Source organism: Papio anubis, chromosome 4 (genome assembly GCF_008728515.1).
Source record: "Papio anubis isolate 15944 chromosome 4, Panubis1.0, whole genome shotgun sequence".
NCBI classification, from domain to species: Eukaryota; Metazoa; Chordata; class Mammalia; order Primates; family Cercopithecidae; genus Papio; species Papio anubis.
The window spans coordinates 19,502,733-19,524,274 of NC_044979.1; the positions used below are offsets into that span (position 1 = coordinate 19,502,733).

The following is a 21,542-nucleotide window of genomic DNA, read 5'->3' on the forward strand; positions in this document are numbered from 1 at the left end:
AATATATAAAGAACACGTGAAACTCAATAACAAAAAGACAACTTATTTCAAAAATGGGCAAAGAATAAACATTTCTACAAAAAAGATAAGCAAATGGCCGACAGGCACATGAAACAATGCTCAACATCATTAGTCATCAGGGAAATGCAAATAGAAACCACAAGATTCCACTTCACACCACTAGAATGGATGGCTAGAGTCAAAAAGTCAGATGATAACAACTGTTGGCAAGAACGCAAAGAAATCAAAATGTTTATAAACTGCTGGTGGGAATGTAAAACGGTGCGGTTACTTTAGAACACTCTGGCAGTTCCCCAGACAATTAAATATAGAGTTACCATATGACCCAGCGATTCCACTCCTAGGTATAAACCCGAGAGGACTGAAAACATACATACAAACAAAAACTTACACAAAAAGTATAATGTTTATAGAAGCAGCATTTATAATAGGCAAAAGTTGGAAATAATACAAGTGTCTATCAACTGATGAATGGAAAAAACTAAAAAAGGTATATTCATAAAACAAAATATTATTTGGTCATAAAAATGAATAAAATACTAATACATGCTACAACATGATGAACCTTGTAAACATTATGCTAAGTAAAAGGTGCCGATCATAAAGACCAAATATTATATGATTCCATATATATATGAAACATCCACAGCAGGCAAATACATAAAGACAAAGTACATTAGTGGTTGCTTAGGGCTGGGGGAATGGGGCAACAGGGGTTGATAGTTGAAGGGTATGACTTTTTTTTTTTTGAGACGGAGTATCGGTCACCCAGGTTGGAGTACAGTGGCACAATCTCAGCTTACCGCAACCTCTGCCTCCCAGATTCAAGTGATTCTCGTGTCTCAATTTCCTGAGTAGCTGGGATTACAGGTGTGCGCCACCACGCCCAGATAACTTTTGTAATTTTTAGTAGAGATAGGGTTTCACCATGTTGGCTAGGTTGGTCTCGAACTCCTGACCTTGTGATCCACCCGCCTCGGACTCCCGAAATGCCAGGATTACAGGTGTGAGCCACTGCGCTCAGCCATTTCTTTTATTTTTTTGGAGATGGAGTCTTGCTCTGTTGCCCAGGCTGGAGTGCAGTGGTGCAATCTCAGCTCATTGCAACCTCCGCCTCCCGGGTTTAAGCAATTCTCCTACCTCAGCCTCCCAAGTAGCTGGGACTACAGGCACACGTGGCCACGCCCAGCTAATTTTTTATATTTTAGTAGAGTCGGGGTTTCGTTGTGTTGCCCAGGCTGGTCTTGAACTCCTGAGCTCGGGCAATCTGCCCGCCTTGGCCTCCCAAAGTGCTAGGATTACAGGCATGAGCCATCGTGCCTGGCCAACATTTCTTTTCGAGATAATGAAATGTCCTAAAATCGACTGTGGTGATGGTTGCACTTAAGCTGTGACTATACTAAAAAACCAATTGTACACTTTAAAAGGGTGAATTGTATGATATGTTAATTATATCCCAATAAAGCCATATAAAAATAAAACTATAAATTGAAGATGTAGGTCATCATATCTACGTTAGAATGAAAGTGACCTTTCCAAAAACACGACACCAATGTTAGAAACCATGTAAGAAATATTTCACGTGAAACATATCCTTTATGTTCTGTTCTATTTAACATACATATTAGGGTTTTGTCTTTTCTAATTTACTAATCTTTGTCTTTTAATTGGAGAACTTAATCCTTTAAAATATATTGTAATTACAGAAAATTTGTGCTTACAAAGTAAAATAGGCTATTAGAAGATAATATCAGAATTGATTGGGCACAGTTGCTCATGCCTATAATTCCAGAGCTTTGGGTGCTCAAGGTGGAAGGATTAGTTGAGGCCAGAAGTTTGAGACCAGCCTGGGCAACATAACAAGACCCCATCTCTACAGAAAATTTTAAAATTGGCCAGGCATGGTGGTGCATGTCTGTAGTCCCAGCTACTTGGGAGGCTGAGGCAAAAGGATCACTTGAGCCCAAGAGTTTGAGGCTGCAATGAGCTATGATTGTGCTACTGCACAGCCTTGGTGACACAGTGAGACACTGTCTCTAAATAAATAAATAGATACATTTTTTAAAAAGATGGTATCAGAAAATATAATCTTGAGCTAGGAAATGCTTTCTTTTTTCTTTTCTTTTTTCTTTTCTTTTCTTGCTCTTGTTGCCCAGGCTGGAGTGCAGTGGCACAATCTTGGCTTACTGCAACCTCTGCCTCCTGGGTTCAAGCAATTCTCCTGCCTCAGCCTCCCAAGTAGCTGGGATTACAGGCATGTGTCACTATGCCCAGCTAATTTTGTATTTTTAGTAGAGATGGGGTTGCATCATGTTGGTCAGGCTGGTCTCGAATTCCTGACCTCAGGTGATCCACCCACCTTGGCCTCCCAAGGTGCTGGGATTACTGGTGTGAGCCACTGTGCCTGACCGGAAATGGTTTCTTAAACAAGATACAGAAAGCACTAAACATAAAGAAAAAGATCAATGTGACTATGTTTCAGTCTATAAAATCTTTAATAATTACAAACATTTACTGAGAGTTTACTATGTGTATCAAGTTAAGGACTTTACATACCTCATACCATTTAATCTTCACAAGAACCTACGATGAGTCAATACTATTATTTTCCCTGTTTCACAGATGATGCTTAAGGAGGTTAAGTATTTCACCTGAAGTCACATAGCAACTATGCCAGGGTTGAAATTTGGGTCTATCTGATTCCAAGTCCAAACTCATAATCACTACCCTAGAGGCCATGCCAGTTTTGGGGGAAAAGTTCTTCAACTCTTCAGTCTCTAAAACCAGCAGCTTTCTCCTCTTTTATTTTATTTTTTTAAACCAGTATCTTACATTCAATGTTTCCATTTTTTCATCATCTACTTGCCATCCCTTCTGCCATACCCTTTATGAGAATTCCCAATCTGGGTTGTTACTCACTCACTCCTGATCTCCTTGCAACCTAGCTTCAAGCTCCAGTAATAATGATATCCTAATCAGATAAGGAAATGTAGGAAACTCTAATTAAAATGGCCTTTTCTCAGTCTTCATTTCTACTGACCTTCTGTACCTCCTCCTTCTTTAAATGTGATTCTCCTTAATTTGTCAGTCATACTTTTAATTTCTCATTCAACAAATAAGTAGTTGGCATCAACTTTGTGCAAGCATTGTGCCCAGTCCTGGGAAACAAATGTCAAAAAACACAGTCTCAACCATCAATGAGCTTGTTTAGATTGAAGATAATTAGGCAACTGACAAATAATAAGCAGAATGGAGACATTTTGTGTGTGTGTATTGCAGTATATTTTAGTGGTTAAGTCTATGTTGGAGTCAGATAGACAAAAGTTTGAGATCTGAATTTGCCACTTGTTATGTTAGTCGCGTAAGCATGAACAAGTTACTCAAAGTACTTTAAGAATTAAGTCAATCATTATAAATTATTTCCTGTTTACTTTAGAAAAGCAGGATGCTATTGGTGTTTGTGAGAGACTAAACAATGTAATATAGACCCCGTTATACAAGTTAGAAGAATGCCTGAATTTAAATAGTTTATTAAAATTATAATAATTAAACGCAAACTCTATTTTATTGCTACCAAAAAAAGTTCTTCAGGTACATTTAACATAGCCTTCTACTGCTGGACTACATTATAAAATCAATATATAAATTACATTGACACAATGTCAAAGGAAAAAGCTTGCCTTTTGAGGTTAGAAGTACACTCTGATGTCCTAACTTGGATAATTCTAGGTGTATCCTATAGATAGGATATTGAGTAACCATACTAGACTATGGAAAAGAGATACACAGACAAACTGTAAACATTTAATAAATTGGACCATACACCAAAATTGGCAAATTTCCCCAAGACTGACTCTTGCTCTGTTGCCCAGGCTGGAGTGCAGTGGTGCAATCTCGGCTCATTGCAACCTCCTCCTCCCAGGTTCAAGCGATCCTCTAGAAAAGCAAGAATGTATTTCATTTATTTGTTCTTACTAATGGGTGAAAACTCTAAAGATACCAGATTGCAAATCCAGTCTATTACTAAACTGCTGATGCTGGAAACAAGCCAATTAGGCAGACTTGGGGGACTCTTTAGTTGAAATGACCATTATCCCAAAAATGTATTTTATTTAATATATATGTATATACTATGTGCTCAAGTGTATAATAAGCAATTCAATTTGGAGGGCAAGGGTAGGATTTTTAAAGTTTGACACATGCAGAAATTTTACATTTAAATTTTGGTGTCTTCTGACATCAACTAAAGTAATAACCATGTTAAATTATCTATTTATATTCATATATTTATATATAGATATAGTGTAGAACATATTATCTATTCTATATCTATGTATGTATCTACCTATATCGATATATTGTATGTGTATATATGTGTATATGTTAAATAAAATTATGTTATTAAAATGTTAGTAAAGTTACATGTTATTTAAAACATGTTAAATGAAATAAGAGGAGGTAACAACCTATGGCCTCCTGCGTTTTCTCGGTTTCCTATAAAATGAGAACTACAATAGCCTCTCGTCAGGGAAATTAAATAATAGATTTAAAGTGTTCCGCATGGTGCCTACAAGTTAGCTAATTTCTAAGTATTTATAAAATGTCCACCATTTTTGCCTCTTGGGCTAACCTTAAAAAAGAAGTTGACGTGTACCAAGCAGAGAAAGAAGGAAGTCATTCCAGGAGGGAGAATGCTGCACATGAAGCTATGGTGGTAAGAGAATATGGCCTGTGGAACAAATTCAGTGGTTGAACTGAAGATAATAAGACTGACTAAAAGCAGGAACACTATTTAAAGGGCCAAAATAAGAGGTGAGAAACTCCTGGATTAGAATAGTAGCCAAGGAGAAGAAGGGATAGATAAAAGAGCTATCTAGGATGTATAGCTGATAGGAACTAAGGGATGATTACATGGAGATGAAGAAGAGAGCAACAGATATGCCAGATTTCTAATGTCGTTTACTGGATGTATGTTGGTGACATTCAATCGCAGAGCCACACACATATTTTAGAGGAAGAAGCTGAAGCATTTGTTTTTTGTTTTTTGGGTTTTTTTTGAGACAGAGTCTCACTCTGTCACCTAGGCTGGAGTGCAGTGGCTCAATCTCGGCTTGCTGCAACTTCTGCCCACCTCCCACCCCCCGAGTAGCTGGGATTACAGGCATGCGCCACCACACCCGGCTAATTTTTTGTATTTTTAGTAGAGATGGGGCCATGTTGGCTAGGCTGGTCTCAAACTCCTGGCCTCAAGTGATCTGCCTGCCTCAGCCTCCCAAAGTGCTGAGATTACAGGCATGAGGCACAGTGCCCGGCCAGAAGCATTGGTTTTAAACATAAACATTTGGTTTTAAATGTAAGGTATCTCGATAAAATCATCTACAATTTAATGGACATAACACAGAGAATTCAGAAGTCAACATTCTTTTTAGAGTACCTGATAAACATATAATTATGTTCTTATAGAATCACACTGGCAATGACAAAGGGATATTAATCAAGACTTAAAGATAGCAGAGTTTCATGAATAACTTGGAAAGTATAAAGTAATTCAAATTGGAATGAAGTACATTAAAAACACACTTTCATCAATACCTCAGCTGCTCTGCCGTTGTAAAGGCGAAAATGATTACAGGCTTTAAGATTGAGTGCGATGGTACTATCAGGAATTTGCTGAAGGTAAACAGCCAAAACTTCTTGAGACACATCATAGTAATCCAACTTATAGTAGCAGAGGGCCACGTAAACATTGAGGGCAAGGTATTCCCTATTAGATGAAATAATTAGGGTTAACCATTTAAGTCTACTTCACAGAAATGTCAAATTACAAAGCTCAAATAGACAAGGCAAAGAGGACAGTTCATGAATCCTGCCTTAGGAAGAAAGAGGGTAAGATATAATCAGTATAATTATTTTCTTTTTGCATTGCAATATTTGGGTGTTTCGATATAAGTAGAGTGAAGGATGACAACTAGAGAAGAAAGGGAAAGTTCGGCCGGGCGCGGTGGCTCACACCTGTAATCCCAGCACTTTGGGAGGAGGCCAAGGCAGGCCCGGATCCTGAGTCAGGAGATGAGACCACAGTAGAAACCCGTCTCTACTAAAATATACAAAAAATTAACCCGGGCATGGTGGCGGTGCCTGTAGTCCCGGCTACTCAGGAAGGCTAGAGGCAGGAGAATGGGCGTGAAGCCGAGAAGCAGAGCTTGCAGTGAGCGAGATTAGCGCCCACTGCCTCCAGCCTGGGTGACAGAGGCGAGACTCAGATCTCAAAAAAAAAAAAGAAAGGGAAAGTTCGTGCTGTTCATATTGAAAAACTAATATATGTGATAATTGAACATAAACACAAATTACACTCCCACACAGAAGACCAACAGACAAGACAGCACGTAGGCTTGATGGCTGGAAATGGAAAACAGGTAGGAGGTAATGCAAAGAAGGATGGAAGGAAGAGGGGATGGGAGATATTTTTGGAAGGGAGAGAGGCAAGTGTTTAGTGATAAAGTTGGAATGTAGAATTCTTAAAATGGTTTAGGGCGAGTAGCGGTGGCTCAAGCCTGTAATCCCAGCACTTTGGGAGGCCCGAGATGGGGCGGATCAGGTCAGGAGAGATGAGAGGCCATCCTGGCTAACATGGTGAAACTCCGTCTCCCACTAAAAAATACAAAAAACAGCCAGGTGAGGTGGGGCGCCTGTAGTCCCAGCTGCCGGGAGGCTAAGGCAGGAGGTCGTAAACCGGGGAGGGCTTGCAGTGAAGCTGAGATCCGGCCACTGCCTCCCAGCCTGGAGGCGACAAGCCGAGACTCCGTCTCAAAAAGCGGTAGCGGTGGCTCCGCGCCTGTAATCCAGCACTGGGGAGGCCGAGGCGGGATCCTGGAGTCAGGAGATGAGACCCGCGGTGAAACCCGTCTCTACTAAAAATACAAAAATTAGCAGACCGCGGTGGCGCCATGTAGTCCCAACTACTCAGGAGGCTGAGGCAGGAGAATAAAGCGTGAACCGGGAGGTGGAGCTTGCAGTGAGCGAGATCGGCGCCCTGCACTCCAGCCTGAAGCTGACAGAGACTCCGTCTCAAAGATGGTTTGTATCTAATTTTGTCAACCACAAGTTACCTACAATGTAACTATAACACTAAGTCTGATACATCTAGACCATACATTTCAACAGGGGTAATATCAATATCACCCCCAAAGGGGAAAAATTGGTTCTTATCGGAGGATGAAAAAATCATATTCGTTTTAATATGTAAAGCACGGTTATACATATAGTACATGCATGGATATATATATGTTTGAACGATCTTGCTCTGTGGCCCGGGCTGGAGATGCAGTGTGTGATCTCAGCTCGCTGCAGCGCTCGCTCTGATTCCGCATGTTCTCCTGCCCTCGCTCCAGTAACTGGGACTACTGGCGTCATACATCGCCGGCTGATTTTGTTATTTTTAGTGAGGCGAGGGTTTTCTATGTTAACTTCCAGGATGGTGCGGTCTCACGGCCCTCGTGATCCACCGTCTGCGACCTCCCCGAAATACTGAGATGAACGAGCACATCGCTGATATATATTAATATACATATATCAGTATAGTAAAATTTCATGGGAGGGCAATTGGGGGAAGAGTCTTTTAGAAGGGTGACAACGCAAAAAAAGGTAGAGAAAGCCTGATTTAGACAATATCTAATTCTTAATCTCACCAAATTATCAACTAAACAGATTTGAACGCATGGTGGTACTAGATACAGAGGACACTAGATTCTCAAACTAGTAACAGAAGAAACTAAAAAAATGAAAAAAATGTAGAGTAGGCATAAAAGGACACAGACCTGTTATCTAGCAGTATTCGCTTATATATATCAATAGCTTCTTGGTAGTGAGATCGCATATAGTGGATTGAGGCCAAACTGAGTTGATCTTCTGTGACATCCTGAAGATTTTGATGAAAGCTCATCAATTTTTTCTCATCATTAAACTAAAATTGTGAGAGTGGAAAAGACATGTAAAGATTCACATTAGTGTTGCTAGAGAAATCAATATCTAAGTGATAGAGATTTTAACTCTTCTTTAGCCATTGTGTCTCTCTCTTCTTCCTATTTCCCTTAGGTTCCTTGTCTTCTATTTCATTTCCTCTGCAAAGAAAGAATGCAAATAGCCTTGGGAAGCATAGCTTGACAACCACAGTGGAAAGCCCTTAGGTTACAGTTAATATTATTTGACCCCTCCCCTTATCTTTTCTTTATATTTTCTTCCTTTCCTTTTATTTTCTGTCTAGTCTCTTTACTAATACCTGGTAACATTTTTAATCTGTTCTTTCTTTCTTTCTTTTTTTTTTTTTGAGATGGAGTCTTGCCCTGTCCCCCAGGCTGGAGTACAATGGCACAATCTCGGCTCACTGAAACCTCTGCCTCCTGGGTTCAAGCAATTCTCCAGCCTCAGCCTCCCAAGTCCCTGGGATTACAGGTGCATGCCACCACGCCTGGCTAAGTTTTTGTATCTTTAATACAGATGGGGTTTCACCATGTTGGCCAGGCTAGTCTTGAACTCCTGACCTTGTGATCGACCCGCCTTGGCCTCCCAAAGTGCTGGGATTACAGGCATGAGCCACTGTGCCCAGCCAATCTGTTCTTTCATATCTCATTCTACTTGGTAGACAATAGGGAATCAAAATGTACTTCTCATCATGTAACTTAGTGAATTCAATTTTTAATTTCCTGCTCAACATTTTTTCATCCTTTCTTCAGTTACCATACATTGTTGTTGTTTGAGATTGTCAGAATTCTATTTCAACCTTGTAATGCTTATTTTGTTAGAAGGCTGCTGCAAATATTAGTTGCCTTTTGCTTATATATGGGGCAGAACAGATATATTTTTGACAGTGACCCTTAATATGTAGATTGCTCACTACTGCCTGATACAGAGAATGACTTATTAGCTTAAAAATTTTGTAAAGAATTGTCTTCTGTAGACTATCTAGTTACATGGAAAAATGTTTATGATACACTTTTAAGTGAAAAGCCTGGTTATAAAACAATATATACTATGATCCAAATTTGGCAATATAAATATACATATATATACACACACACATAAAAATACAAATTTTTTATAGACTGGAAGAAAAGAGAGTAAAATATTACAGTGTTAGCTTTAAGTGGCAGTCTTACAGGAAATCTTGATTTTTGTGTGTATTTTGTTATTTCCTAAAAGTACTATGATAAACATGTATTATTTTTGTAATCAGAAGAAAAACACAGTAAAATATATTTCTTTAAATTCAATCAAAGACTTTCACTACTAAATAATATTAGAGAAGCTTGTAGTATGCAGTGCTCCCACCAAGAACATCTAGAAAATCTTAAAAACTACTGAAAAATCTGTGTAAGAGGGGCCAGGGCAGTGGCTCACGCCTGTAATCCCAGCACTCTGAGAGGCTGAGGCGAGCAGATCACTTGAGCTCAGGTATGTGAGACCAGCCTGGGCAACATGGTGAAACCCTGTCTCTACAAAAATTCGCTGGGCATGGTGGTGCACACTTGTAATCTCAATTACTTGGGAGGCTGAGGCACAAGGATTGCTCGAGCCTGGGAGGCAGAGGTTATAGCAACCTGAGATGGCGCCATTGCACTCCAGCCTGGGTGACTGGGAGTGAAATCCTGTCTCAAAAAAACAACAACAAAAAAATCTGTGTGAAGGGTTCATAGAGCTACCAAGTGAGTGAAGACTTCAGATACCAAGATCCCAAGCAGAACAAAAGTGCAAAGAGTGATTCTGATATTTAGTACCATTTTTCTCTAATGGTACCTACCAATTCTCAATTGGTGGCTGAGTTGCTGAAAACTAAGCAGAGCTTCAAGAAGTCTTATAGGCTTAATGGACAAAAAAAAAATAGAGATTGGGGCCCACCAGGTTATCAGTTGGGACCCCTGGAAAGCTACCCTAGAAACAGAGGTAAAATAGAAATAGACCAGCTTTAAATCGTTGTAATCTCTGACAGGTATCAGTTGATTTGCCCCTTTTCTATGTGCTTGCCAGAAGTAAAAGTAAATTCTAAATCCTCTCTGGAAGAAGACAAAATCATCCAGATACTCAAATTATCTCTATATATTTTAATATACAAGAGCCAGCATTAAACACAATATTGCCAAGCAAACCAGGAGATAAGAACATTTGACTGAAAACCAAGAAACAGCTGTCCAGAGATACACTATAGGAATTACTAGACATGGATTTTAAAAATAACTGTTATTAATATGTTTAAGAAATTAAATTAAAAATTAGGAAATTTTAACTGGAAATTAGAAATTTAAAAAGTAATAAAATGTGATTTCTAAAAATAAGACAATAACTGAAATTAAGAATGAAATAGATAAATAGAATAGCTGATTAGACAGCTGAAGAATGATGATTAGTAAAATAAATTTCTGCAGGAAATACATAGAAAATGTGACAAAGTGTTTACATGTGATACAAATTAAAGGTCTACATACCTACATGTTACTGGGAGCCTAAAAGGAAAGAAGAGTATAGAGTAGAAGCAAAATTTGAAGTAATAATGACCAAGGATTTTTTTTAATTAAAAAAAGAAAAAACCTCGAGCAAGCGCTATGAACCTGATGTAGTGTAATACAAAGAAAACCATATCTGGGAATATTATAGGAAAAGTGCCAGTAACAAAAACCAACGTATAAATCTTAAACATGATCAGAAAAAAACATCTTCACAGGAGCAGCAGTAAGACTGATGGCTAACGTCTCAGTAGAGACAAGGTCCTAGGAAGCAATAAAGCAACATCTTCAAAATGCTAAGCAAAAATAATTACCTACCTAGAACTCTACACTGAGAAAAAAATGCTTTAAAAAAGACAGTCAAATAAAAATGTGTTTAGACAAAAACTGAGAGAATTCATCACCACTAAAGGAAATATTAAAGGAAATTCCTCAAATGGAAAATGATTTTAGATAGGAGCACAAACATGCAAGAAGAAATGAAGAGCGATGGAAAGGATAAATATGGCTAAGTATAAATGAATACTCACTGCATAAAACAGTAATAAAACAGTCTTATGGGATTAGAAACATATAGACACTTAAAATATATTTCAAATTTGTACATAAGATGGAGAGTAAATGAGTTTAAATGATCTAAGGTCCTTTAATTTTCTAGAAATTGGTAAAAGTACTAATTAATATCAAACTTTTTAGTATGCAAAAGACACATGGTAACTGCTAAAATAATGTTAAGAATGTATATAACTAGCAAGCCAATTGAGGAGAAATATATAGTTTTAAAAACCAATCCAAAAAAAGACAAGAAAGGAGAGAAAAAGGAACACAGACCACGTGGACCAGCTGGGCAAACAGAGAACTAATAACAGAATGGTAGTTACGAAGCTAACCGTATTTGTAAATACATTAAGTAAATGGATTATATACTGAGGTTTTTTTAAATAAAGATTTTAACTGGATTTTAAAACCCACAAAACTCATTTATATGCTGTTTATAAGAGTCACCTTAAATTTAAGGACACGGAAAGGTAGAAAGTAAAAGAATAGATGAGAGATATAATAGGCAAATGCTACCAAAAGAGCTAGTATAGCTTACAAATATGACAAAGAGAAATCTTTTAGAGATGAGAGCTATTTCATGATAATATATGTTTCAGTCTACTAGTAAGACACTATTGCTAGACAGTCTCTAGCAATTCTAAGTTTGTGTGCACTTAATGACAGTCTGAAAAACATGTAAAGCAAAACTAAAAAGAGAAAGAGACAAAGTGACAATTGTGATGTGGAATTTCTAAATGTACCAAAAATAATTATTTTCATATAATGCCTGTGGATGATTAAACTTTCTGTAAAACAACTTAGCAATATCAATTAAAACTTTTAAAGTTGCTCATACCCAATAGGTATGTCCATTTCTGGGATGTTCAGAATGACATTTTTATAAATTTTTAAAATTATAAATAATCTAAAAGTCAAATAACTAGGAAATGGTGAATAAATAAAGGCACATATGAAGCATTTGGTGGAATGCTATAAAACAATTTTTTAAATAAATTAAACAATTATTTAAAATTAAAAATTTGAAAAAATATTATTTAAAAAATTATTTTATCATTATCAAAATCATTACCATACAGCAATTCTGAAAAGTGTATATTTATTTCTAGGAATCAGGACAAGGTGACTCTGAGTCTGTTTCCTAAGAGATAATAGGATAGTTGACACAAATTAAACTTCTTTTTTTTTCTGAGACAGAGTCTCGCTCTGTTGCCCAGGCTGGAGTGCAGTGACACGATCTAGGCTCACTGCAACCCCTGCCTCCTGGGTTCAGCTGATTCTCCTGCCTCAGACTCCTCAGTAGCTGGTATTAAAGGAGTGCACCACCAAGCCCGACTAATTTTTTTTGTATTTTTAGTAGACTCACGGTTTCACCATGTTGGCCAAGCTGGTCTCAAACTCCTGACTTCAGGTGATCCACCCACTTCAGCCTCCCAAAGTGCTGGGATTACAGGCGTGAGCGACCATGCCCAGTCTAAACTTCTTATATGACTGTTGCTTAAGGAGAAATAAAACCTAACATCTCTGAATAAATTCAGAGGGTAAAGAACATTGATAGAGGAGAATATCCTATACAATTAACAGTTATATTCCACTTGTTCTAGAAAACTATTAACAAGAATTTCTAATTAATTATCTCTCACTAGTGTTAGTAACAAGAAGGAAGAAAAATAAAAATATTTTTAAAACAAAAAAAATGTGAAATGAGAACATAAATACCTTGTGAGCCAAGTGGAAGAGGAGGCGGTTTTGGAGTCGGCTTTTTGAAGCTGAAAAAAAAATCCAAGCTGCTTATTAAAGAATTCAATAGTCTAGCAGTCCCTTGTAGGAATGAAATGAGACTCGGATGAATCTTCCCAAATCCTTATTTATCTGATCCTAACTTCTCTCTGCTAGAATACATACTGTTGGCCGGCGCGGTGGCTCACGCCTGTAATCCCAGAACTGTGGGAGGCCGAGGCGGGCGGATCATGAGGCCAGGAAATCAAGACCATCCTGGCTAACACGGTGAAACCCCATCTCTACTAAAAAATACAAAAAACTAGCCGGGCGAGGTGGCAGGCGCCTGTAGTCCCAGCTGCTCCGGAGGCTGAGGCAGAAGAATGGCGTGAACCCAGGAGGCGGAGCTTGCAGTGAGCCGAGATCACGCCACTGCACTCCAGCCTGGGCAACAGAGTGAGACTCCATCTCAAAAAAAAAAAAAAAAAAGAATACATATTGTTTGAGTCTGGTCTCCACCTACAGTAGCAGAAACAGCATCAAGAACTAGAAGAGAAATGTGCTAAGATTCTGCTCTTCTCCACTGGTTGTTCTACCTGATCCTATTACAGTGATCCACAACACAACACTCCACATGCATGGTTATAGTAACAGCCCACCTCTGTGTTCATATACCAAACCAAACAGTGGTAATAGACCCCCATGGTCATCTCAATGTGTGCATGAATCCACTCTCATTCACCTCGTAGTCCCAGTATTCTTTGTTATTTCCTTCTGATATCTCCTTTTCCACAATTATACTGCCATATTTTCCTAAATACTAGCCCAGTCTCTATTCCACAGATTTTCTAGCATAATTATGTGCCATACTGAAACAGGCAGTCAAGCAAAAATGTTAACGGCTTTTAAGTTCCAAATCTCCTTTGCACTCTTGGAAAACTTTCTGATTCTGGATACCCGATTCTATCTCTTTTACAGAAAAAGTCATACTTCAATGTATAAGAAAGAAAAAAAGAAAAAATTATATGGAAATAGAGATAGCTACCATGATCACCTTATATGTGTCTAACACTGTTCTTAGCACAGATAAAGCCTAGAAATATGAGATTAAGTAAGTAACATAAAGGACCTAATAACTAAATTAGGAAAAACTACATTGGTACATATGAAATAATTTGGGTACAAATCAAGAAAGGCTTTGCTGGGCGTGGTGGCGGGCATTGTCTGCAGTCTCAGCTACTCAGGAGGCTGGGGCTGGAGGATGGCTTGAACCCAGGAGTTTGAAGCTATAGCATGCTATGTGCACACCTATGAATAGCCACTGTACTCCAGCTTGGGCAACATAGTGAGACCATGTCTTTAAAAAAAAAAAAAGGGAGGGCGAAGGATAGCATTAGGAGATATACCTAATGTAAATGACGAGTTAATGGGTGTAGCAAACCAACATGGCACATGTATACATATGTAACAAACCTGCACGTTCTGCACATGTACCCTAGAACTTAAAGTATTTAAAAAAAAAAAAGTCTTCAAGTTCCATGTCTGCCATGAATTTGGGCTAAAATTCTTTGTATGTATAAATTAATTCTACCTCGAATACATTCTTCCCTATCAAACATTACAGTGCCCACTTTCTCTGCATTTCCTTGAACTTAATTTGGTTCATCCTTTAATTAACTTTTTTTTTTTTTTTGAGATGGAGTTTCACTCTTGTTGCCCAGGCTGAAGTACAATGGCTCGATCTTGGCTCACTGCAACCTCCGCCTCCTGGGTTCAAGCGATTCTCCTGCCTCAGCCTCTCGAGTAGCTGGGATTACAGGCATGCGTCACCACACCTGGTTAATTTTGTATTTTTAGTAGAGATAGGGTTTCTCCACGTTGGTCAGGCTGGTCTCGAACTCCCGACCTCAGGTGATCTGCCCACCTTGGCCTCCCAAAGTGCTGGGATTACCGGCGTAAGCCACTGCGCCCAGCCATCTTTAACTTTTTCTACCATGTTTCCCTTTTATTCTTATTTTCAAATTTGAGTACAATTGTCCTGAGATGAATATCGTATGTAAGAAAGCAGAAGGGATGATTTCTGGATTCTTCAAACTGAAATTTCTGGGTTTCTCACTTAGAGACAGGAAAAGCCTTAGGGCGGTAGCGGTGGCTCAAGCTGTCCAGCACTTTGGGAGGCCAGACTGAGTGGATCAAAGGTCAGGGGTGAGACCATCCCTAATAACATGGTAGAAACCCATCTCTACTAAAAATCTAAAACTTAACGAGCTGAGGTGGTGAGCCTGTATAGTTCAGCCTTTCGAGGCTGAGCAGAAATGGAGAAATAAACCGGGGGCAGAGCCAGTGAGGCTGAAGGATCCCGGCCACTCACATTCCAGCCTGGGGCTGACAGGCGGAACTCCATCTCAAAAAAAAAAAGAAACAGGAAAGCAGCCATAGTTCACAGCCACTTGCAGAGCCTAGAACAAAACTATACCTAACTACCACTAACAGCATGCCCATCCTCCCGTGATAGGGCCTAAGAAAGACACCTGGCCCTTTTTCTTCTTTTGTCCTTCTGCTTTTTGGCTGTAGCCTGGTGGGGTATGGCACTATCTCACTAAACATACATTTACTCAAATTAATATTCTTTTTGGGGACTAAAGAAGCTATTTTTTAGCTTTCTAATATCAATTTTTTTTCTCAAGAGAAAAAGGAATACATTAAGTTTTAAAATCTTCAAAACGACTCTTCACTATGAATGAAGAATATCAGATATAAGAGCCCCTTTACCTTTAAATCCAGCTGCTTCAGCTTGTTTATACATCCCAAGAAAGAAGTAGGTGCAAGCTAGGTTCACCCAGACTTCAGAATTACAATTTTCCTCTTTTGTAGCATTTTCATATTCCTGAAATACATAGTAAGCAGTGATCTCGTTTTGGCAGCAAAGCAATTGATGGGCCATTCTTCCATAATGGAATAGGATTTCATACTGAGATTAAGTAACTTCACATTTGGGGAATCCTACATGCTCTGCAATTATTCTATACCTGAAAAGGTTAAATGCTGAAGCTAAAGCTCAATCCTACATCTGCAGGGCTGTTGTCCATATAATCTTATACTTGTGGGTTTTGTCCCCCAATTAATACTGATAGGGACTAACAAACAATAGAAACAAAAAGCAATTGAAACATTTTATTTCTGCCAACTAAAAAAGACATACAAGATACCCTTTAAGAAATTCACACGTTCAGTTAACTTAAAATCTGATGGCTTTAATACACGACACGTTTCATTTCATTCTAATTGCTTTCTGGCTTTTTTGGCATCGAGGGAGGCTTCATATTTTTTAAATGTTTTGTTTTTCCTTCTAAGAATACTTTCTGAGACTCACTTTGTCAACGACATTTTCCATATACTCTTACTTTTTATCAGTCTTTCCCAGGTGCCTTTATTTCATTTTCTTACTACATGTGGGTTGTTCTTTCTATCCTCCTATGCCTTTTACAAATACTGCCAGCCTCTATTCTGTCCTTTTCACATCTTCCCTTTCCCTTCACCAACTTTGTTCCTTTGTTCTTCATTTCGCCTCCTCATTACCTGTCCTCGAATATTTTCATTTTAGTTACGGGGGTTCTTCAAATTTGCTTAGATTACATCTTGAGAATGAGAATATGCAGGAAATGTGGCTGGGAGTGGTGGCTCACGCCTGTAATCCCAGCACTTTGGGAGACCGAGGCAGGCAGATCACGAGGTTAGGAGATCGAGACCATCCTGGCCAACATGGTGAAACCCCATCTCTACTAAAACTCACAAAAAAATTAGCCGGGCGTGGTGGCGCACACCTGTAGTCCCAGCTTCCCCGGGAGGGGGGTGGCGGTGGTAGTATGAAGCAGGGGAATCGCTTGAACCCAGGAGGCAGAGCTTGCAGTGAGCCGAGATCGTGCCACTGCACTCCAGCCTGGGCGACAGAGCAAGACTCCGTCTCAAAAAAAAAAAAAAAAAGTAAGTAAATCCATAATCCCACTGAATAACTATTATAGATGGGTAGGTAGATGGGTAGGATTTACAATGACCAAGAAAAACAATTTCCCCAAAACAATTCTACTTGTAAAAATATAAATATAATCATTCCTATGTCTAAAAATAACCAAGCAAAGGAAAAGCGAAATTCTCTTGAGAGAAGACTCATGAAAGTTTTTATCATAATGGCTTAATTTTCCTGTTCTGAAGATTTACTTAATAAATGCTAATACCAATATGTTGTACAATCTCATTAGTATGCATGTAAAAGTACAAAGTACACAAGATACATGTACATATACAGTAGCCCTCCTTTACCCACAGGGGATATGTTTAAAGATCCCTAGTAGATGCCTGAAATCTTGGATAGTACTGAATCCTATATATACTATGTTTTTTTCCTATACATACACACCTATGATAAAGTTTAATTTATAAGTTAGGCACAATAAGAGATTAACACCAATAATGGATAATAGAACTATAACAATATATGGTAATAAAAGTTATGAGGATGTGGTCTCTTTTGCTCTCTCTCTCTCTCTCTGAAAATATCTTATTATACTGTTCTCATCTATTTTTAGACTGAGATTGACCTCGGGTAACTCAGATTGACCTCGGGAAGCAAAACCATAGACAAGGGGAAACTACTGTAATAGAACATATTAACATATAGATGATTACTGAAGCCATAAATTTTTAAACAGTCAGTGGTTGCCTTCATTAACAAGTATAATTGAGGAATGCAAATAGGTAACTTCTTTTTGTTTCCTTCTGCATTGTTTGAATTTTACCATGAACATGTATTATTATAATATAAAGTTTAATAACATTTTAAACACAGTTCTGTTTGGAAAAAAATTTTTTTACACTAACCTCCAGAGCTCTCTTGTAGTCACCCAGGTGAAAGGCACAATATCCAATCCACAAATTAGTATCCTCTTCTTCTTCTCCAACATGACGTTTGAACTTCAGGTTAAAAATGTATTTAAAAAGCATGAAAATTTGAATAGTAAACTCTCTGTTTAAAAAAAAATGCTATGTTGGGTTACTAACGAACAACAGGCAATCTAAGTATTAGAAGCATGACAATATGAGGTTTAATTAAACCTATGCCTACAGGACAAGTATCTTCTAATTGTCACAGAAATTTATATTTTCAAATATTTCACATTTGGCTTTCTGTATTAACTGATATTATACTCCAGAAAGCATTTGAGTTGCCTAACAATTCTGGGCGATATATAAGGAAGAGAATTATGTAAAATATTTAGAGCCAAATAACTGAAGGTTAGAGAGGCTGAACCATGAACTCAAGGCCACATGGCCAGTATGTGTGCTGTCAGGGACTTAAAGAAATGCCTGACTCCAAAGCTCATGTTGTCACCCTCTGTGCTCTACTGCATTTAACCTCCCGCTTCAGTCCTATTGCATTAGCACACACATATATTTACTAATAGGTTGTAACCTTTCACTGAGGACTAGCCATTAAATCTTTCTATTACCCTTGAGCAGGCTAGCTTACCAGGTCTACAAGAGTTAAGGATGTTCAGAAGACATGGCCTCACTTATGTCCATTGTGAACAAATATTTATGAATTCCTCAGCCAACAAAAGAAAAGCCTTATTTTGGAGGAAAGGACTGAGATCTTGACAGAGAATTCTGAATTTCCACAGTAAGATAAGATTTTTTTTTCACTCTACAGGGTGATAAATAGTGAGCCAACACATATTTACAGAGCATCACTATAGAACTTAAGGAGCCTCAGTCATTACAAGATGAAGACATCCCTTTGATACTTTCTTGTCTGGACTAAGAATTTACTCCTGTAGCTAACTCTACAATATTAGAAATCCTCCTCATACCAAATGCTATGAATTTGAGTATAGTGCCTTAATTCTGGAGATATTCTCATGTGAGGTCTCCCTGAATTCCCTGGAGCTACAGGAAAGCGCATGAGACTTCCTCACCCTAAACCATAGCAGTTTCCATTCCCATGCAGCATGTTACTCCAACTAACTACCTAAGAATGTAAGCAAAGAGCAGAGCCTCCCTGCCAACTTAAAGGCAGTCTGGCCCTGTAGTCCCAGCATTTTGGGAGGCCAGAAGCAGGAGCATCCCTTGAGCCCAGGAGTTCAAGACCAGCCTAGGCAACATGGTGAGACCCCCATCTCTACACACACACACAAATAGCCAATCAAATGAAAATTAGCCAGGCATCGTGGCACATGCCTGTAGTCTCAGCTACTTGGGAGGCTGAGGTGGAAGACTCGTGTGAGCCCTGGGAGGTTGAGGCTCCAGTGAGCCACCATCACGCCACTGCATTCCAGCCTGGGCGACAGAATGAGACCCTGTCTCAAAAATAAAATAAAATAAAGGTAACCTGGTGTTATACAATAAGGAAAATATGGTCACTGTCTTAGAGAAAAAAGAGGGAAACAGACTGACGGAAATAGATATATAGCACTCAGTCCACTGATTCACAGAACTAGAAGGTTCCTCCATGCCAACTCCCCCAATGCAAAGATGAGAAGGCTGATGCCTAAAAAGCTAAACAATATGTTCAATACCAGAGCACTTAGTAAGAAGGTGAACTAGGCCAGGCGCAGTGGCTCATGCCTGTAATCCCAGCACTTTGGGAGGCTGAGGCAGGTGGATCACCTGAGCCCAGGAGTTTGAGACAAGCCTGGCCAACATGGTGAAACACTATCTCTACTAAAAATACAAAAGATTAGCTGGGTGTGGTGGCGGGCGTCTGTAATCCCAGCTACTCAGGAGGCTGAGGCAGGAGAATTGCTTGAACCAGGGAGGTGCAGGGTGCAGTGAGCTGAGATTGTGCCATTGCACTCTAGTCTGGGTGACAAGAGTGAAAGTCCATCTCAAAAAAAGAAAAAAGAGAAAAAACAAGAAAGTGAACTATACATGGAAGATGGAGAAATACATGTAAACCTAATTATAACAATTATTAACAGTAGATTCAGAGTAATATGGATGGAGTAGCATTTTAAGAGAAATGACTGTGGCACAACACAACCAGACCATGCTGTCAGAACTCTTCATTCTTTGGTGCAACGCTTCACTCTCCTGTAACATGTGCTTCCCACAAAGCAGTTTTTCAAAGCGCAGTCTCCTGGGACCATCTCCATCAGGCACTTAAACTACTCACCTGAAAATGCAGATTCCTGAGCACCACTGCAGACCTACAGCAGGAGCCCAGGAATCAATATCTTATTAAGTACCCTAGGTAATTCCAATGTATATTAAAAGGTGAGAACTACTGCCATGGAGATTTGAAATATTTTCTGGGGCTATAATATTTTCAACCATAAGCATGTTAGAATTATTTAAATTTGATCAAAATTTCAGAACACATAATAGGAAAAAAATCATACATTGGTCAAGGGTTGGGATAAGCAATGTGTGAAATGACATTGTATTAAATGTCCCTTCACATTTTTAGATTGTAATCACCATTAGTGAACTAGACATACTCAAAAGTGGCCCTCAAGAAATTAGGTTTTTCTTTGTTTGTTTGTTTGTTTGTTGAGATAGAGTCTTGCCTTGTACTCAGGCTGGAGTGCAGTGCAATGATCTTGGCTCACTGCAACCTCCACCTTCCAGGTTCAAGCAATTCTCCAGCCTCAGCCTCCCGAGAAGCTGGGACGACAGGTGTGTGCCACCATGCCCAGTTAATTTTTGTTTTTTGTTTTGTTTTTTTTGAGACGGAGTCTCGCTCTGCCACCCAGGCTGGAGTGCAGTGGCCGGATCTCAGCTCACTGCAAGCTCCGCCTCCCGGGTTCACGCCATTCTCCTGCCTCAGCCTCCCGAGTAGTTGGGACTACAGGCGCCCACCACCGCGCCCGGCTAGTTTTTTGTATTTTTTAGTAGAGACGGGGTTTCACCGTGTTAGCCAGGATGGTCTCGATCTCCTGACCTCGTGATCCACCTGTCTCGGCCTCCCAAAGTGCTGGGATTACAGGCTTGAGCCACCGCGCCCGGCCCCAATTTTTGTATTTTTAAGAGACGGGGTTTCATCATGTTGGCCACGATGGTCTTGATCTCTTGACCTCATGATCCGCCCGCTGGCCTCCCGAAGTGCTGGGATTACAGGTGTGAGCCATTGCGCCCAGCCAAATTTAGTTTTTTAGTTCATTTTTTATCAGGTTTATAGTTAACTTAGAATCCGGAATCTGTGCCTGACTAGATTTACAGGGGATTTGTACAGGAAGCCCCAGAATGCACGCACCTATTACAACAGCAGAGCAACCAGCATTCTCACCTAATCATTCATCTACAGTCTGGTATTCACATGCTAAGAAGCAACGTTCTTTGGGCATTACCTCCAATAGGGTAATAGCTCCAGTGAAATCTCTTTTTGAAAGTAGCTCCTCTAGTTTTGGAATCTTCCTACCTTTCTTCTTTTTTTTGTCAGTGGGCTGTACGCCTCTGCCTACAGCAGGTTTGGCCCTTGAAAGCATCTGTAAAAGAAACAAAGACAGCTGTATGGTCCAATTCTGATTATCAGATTTAAACTGAGAGTGGCAGCTCTGTAGTTTAAAAGTCAAGGCCGGGCACAGTGGCTCACGCCTGTAATCCCAGTACTTTGGGAGGCCAAAGCGGGCGGATCATGAGGTCAGGAGTTCGAGACCAGCCTGGTCAACATGGTGACACCGCGTCTCTACTAAAAATACAAAAATTAGCCGGGCATGGTGACAGGTGCCTGTAGTCCCAGCTGCTCGGGAGGCT

At 39.4% G+C, this 21,542-nt stretch overlaps 1 protein-coding gene across 3 annotated transcripts in view; it reads right to left on the minus strand.

The window, feature by feature from the left end:
• Positions 1-21,542, minus strand: part of TTC26 (tetratricopeptide repeat domain 26) — a 65,681-nt gene that overhangs the window by 42,907 nt on the left and 1,232 nt on the right. Inside the window, exons 2-7 of one of the 3 annotated variants that reach the window (XM_021936316.2) lie at positions 21,137-21,274; positions 17,673-17,765; positions 15,567-15,681; positions 12,795-12,844; positions 7,839-7,984; positions 5,614-5,785 (exon numbers count right to left, since the gene is read on the minus strand). In XM_021936316.2, coding sequence (XP_021792008.1) covers positions 5,614-5,785; positions 7,839-7,984; positions 12,795-12,844; positions 15,567-15,681; positions 17,673-17,765; positions 21,137-21,274 — 714 coding nt within the window. Of the gene's footprint in view, positions 1-5,613; positions 5,786-7,838; positions 7,985-12,794; positions 12,845-15,566; positions 15,682-17,672; positions 17,818-21,136; positions 21,275-21,542 lie in introns of those variants that run through there. The other 2 variants (XM_021936317.2, XM_021936318.2) reach the window with 2 other exon arrangements.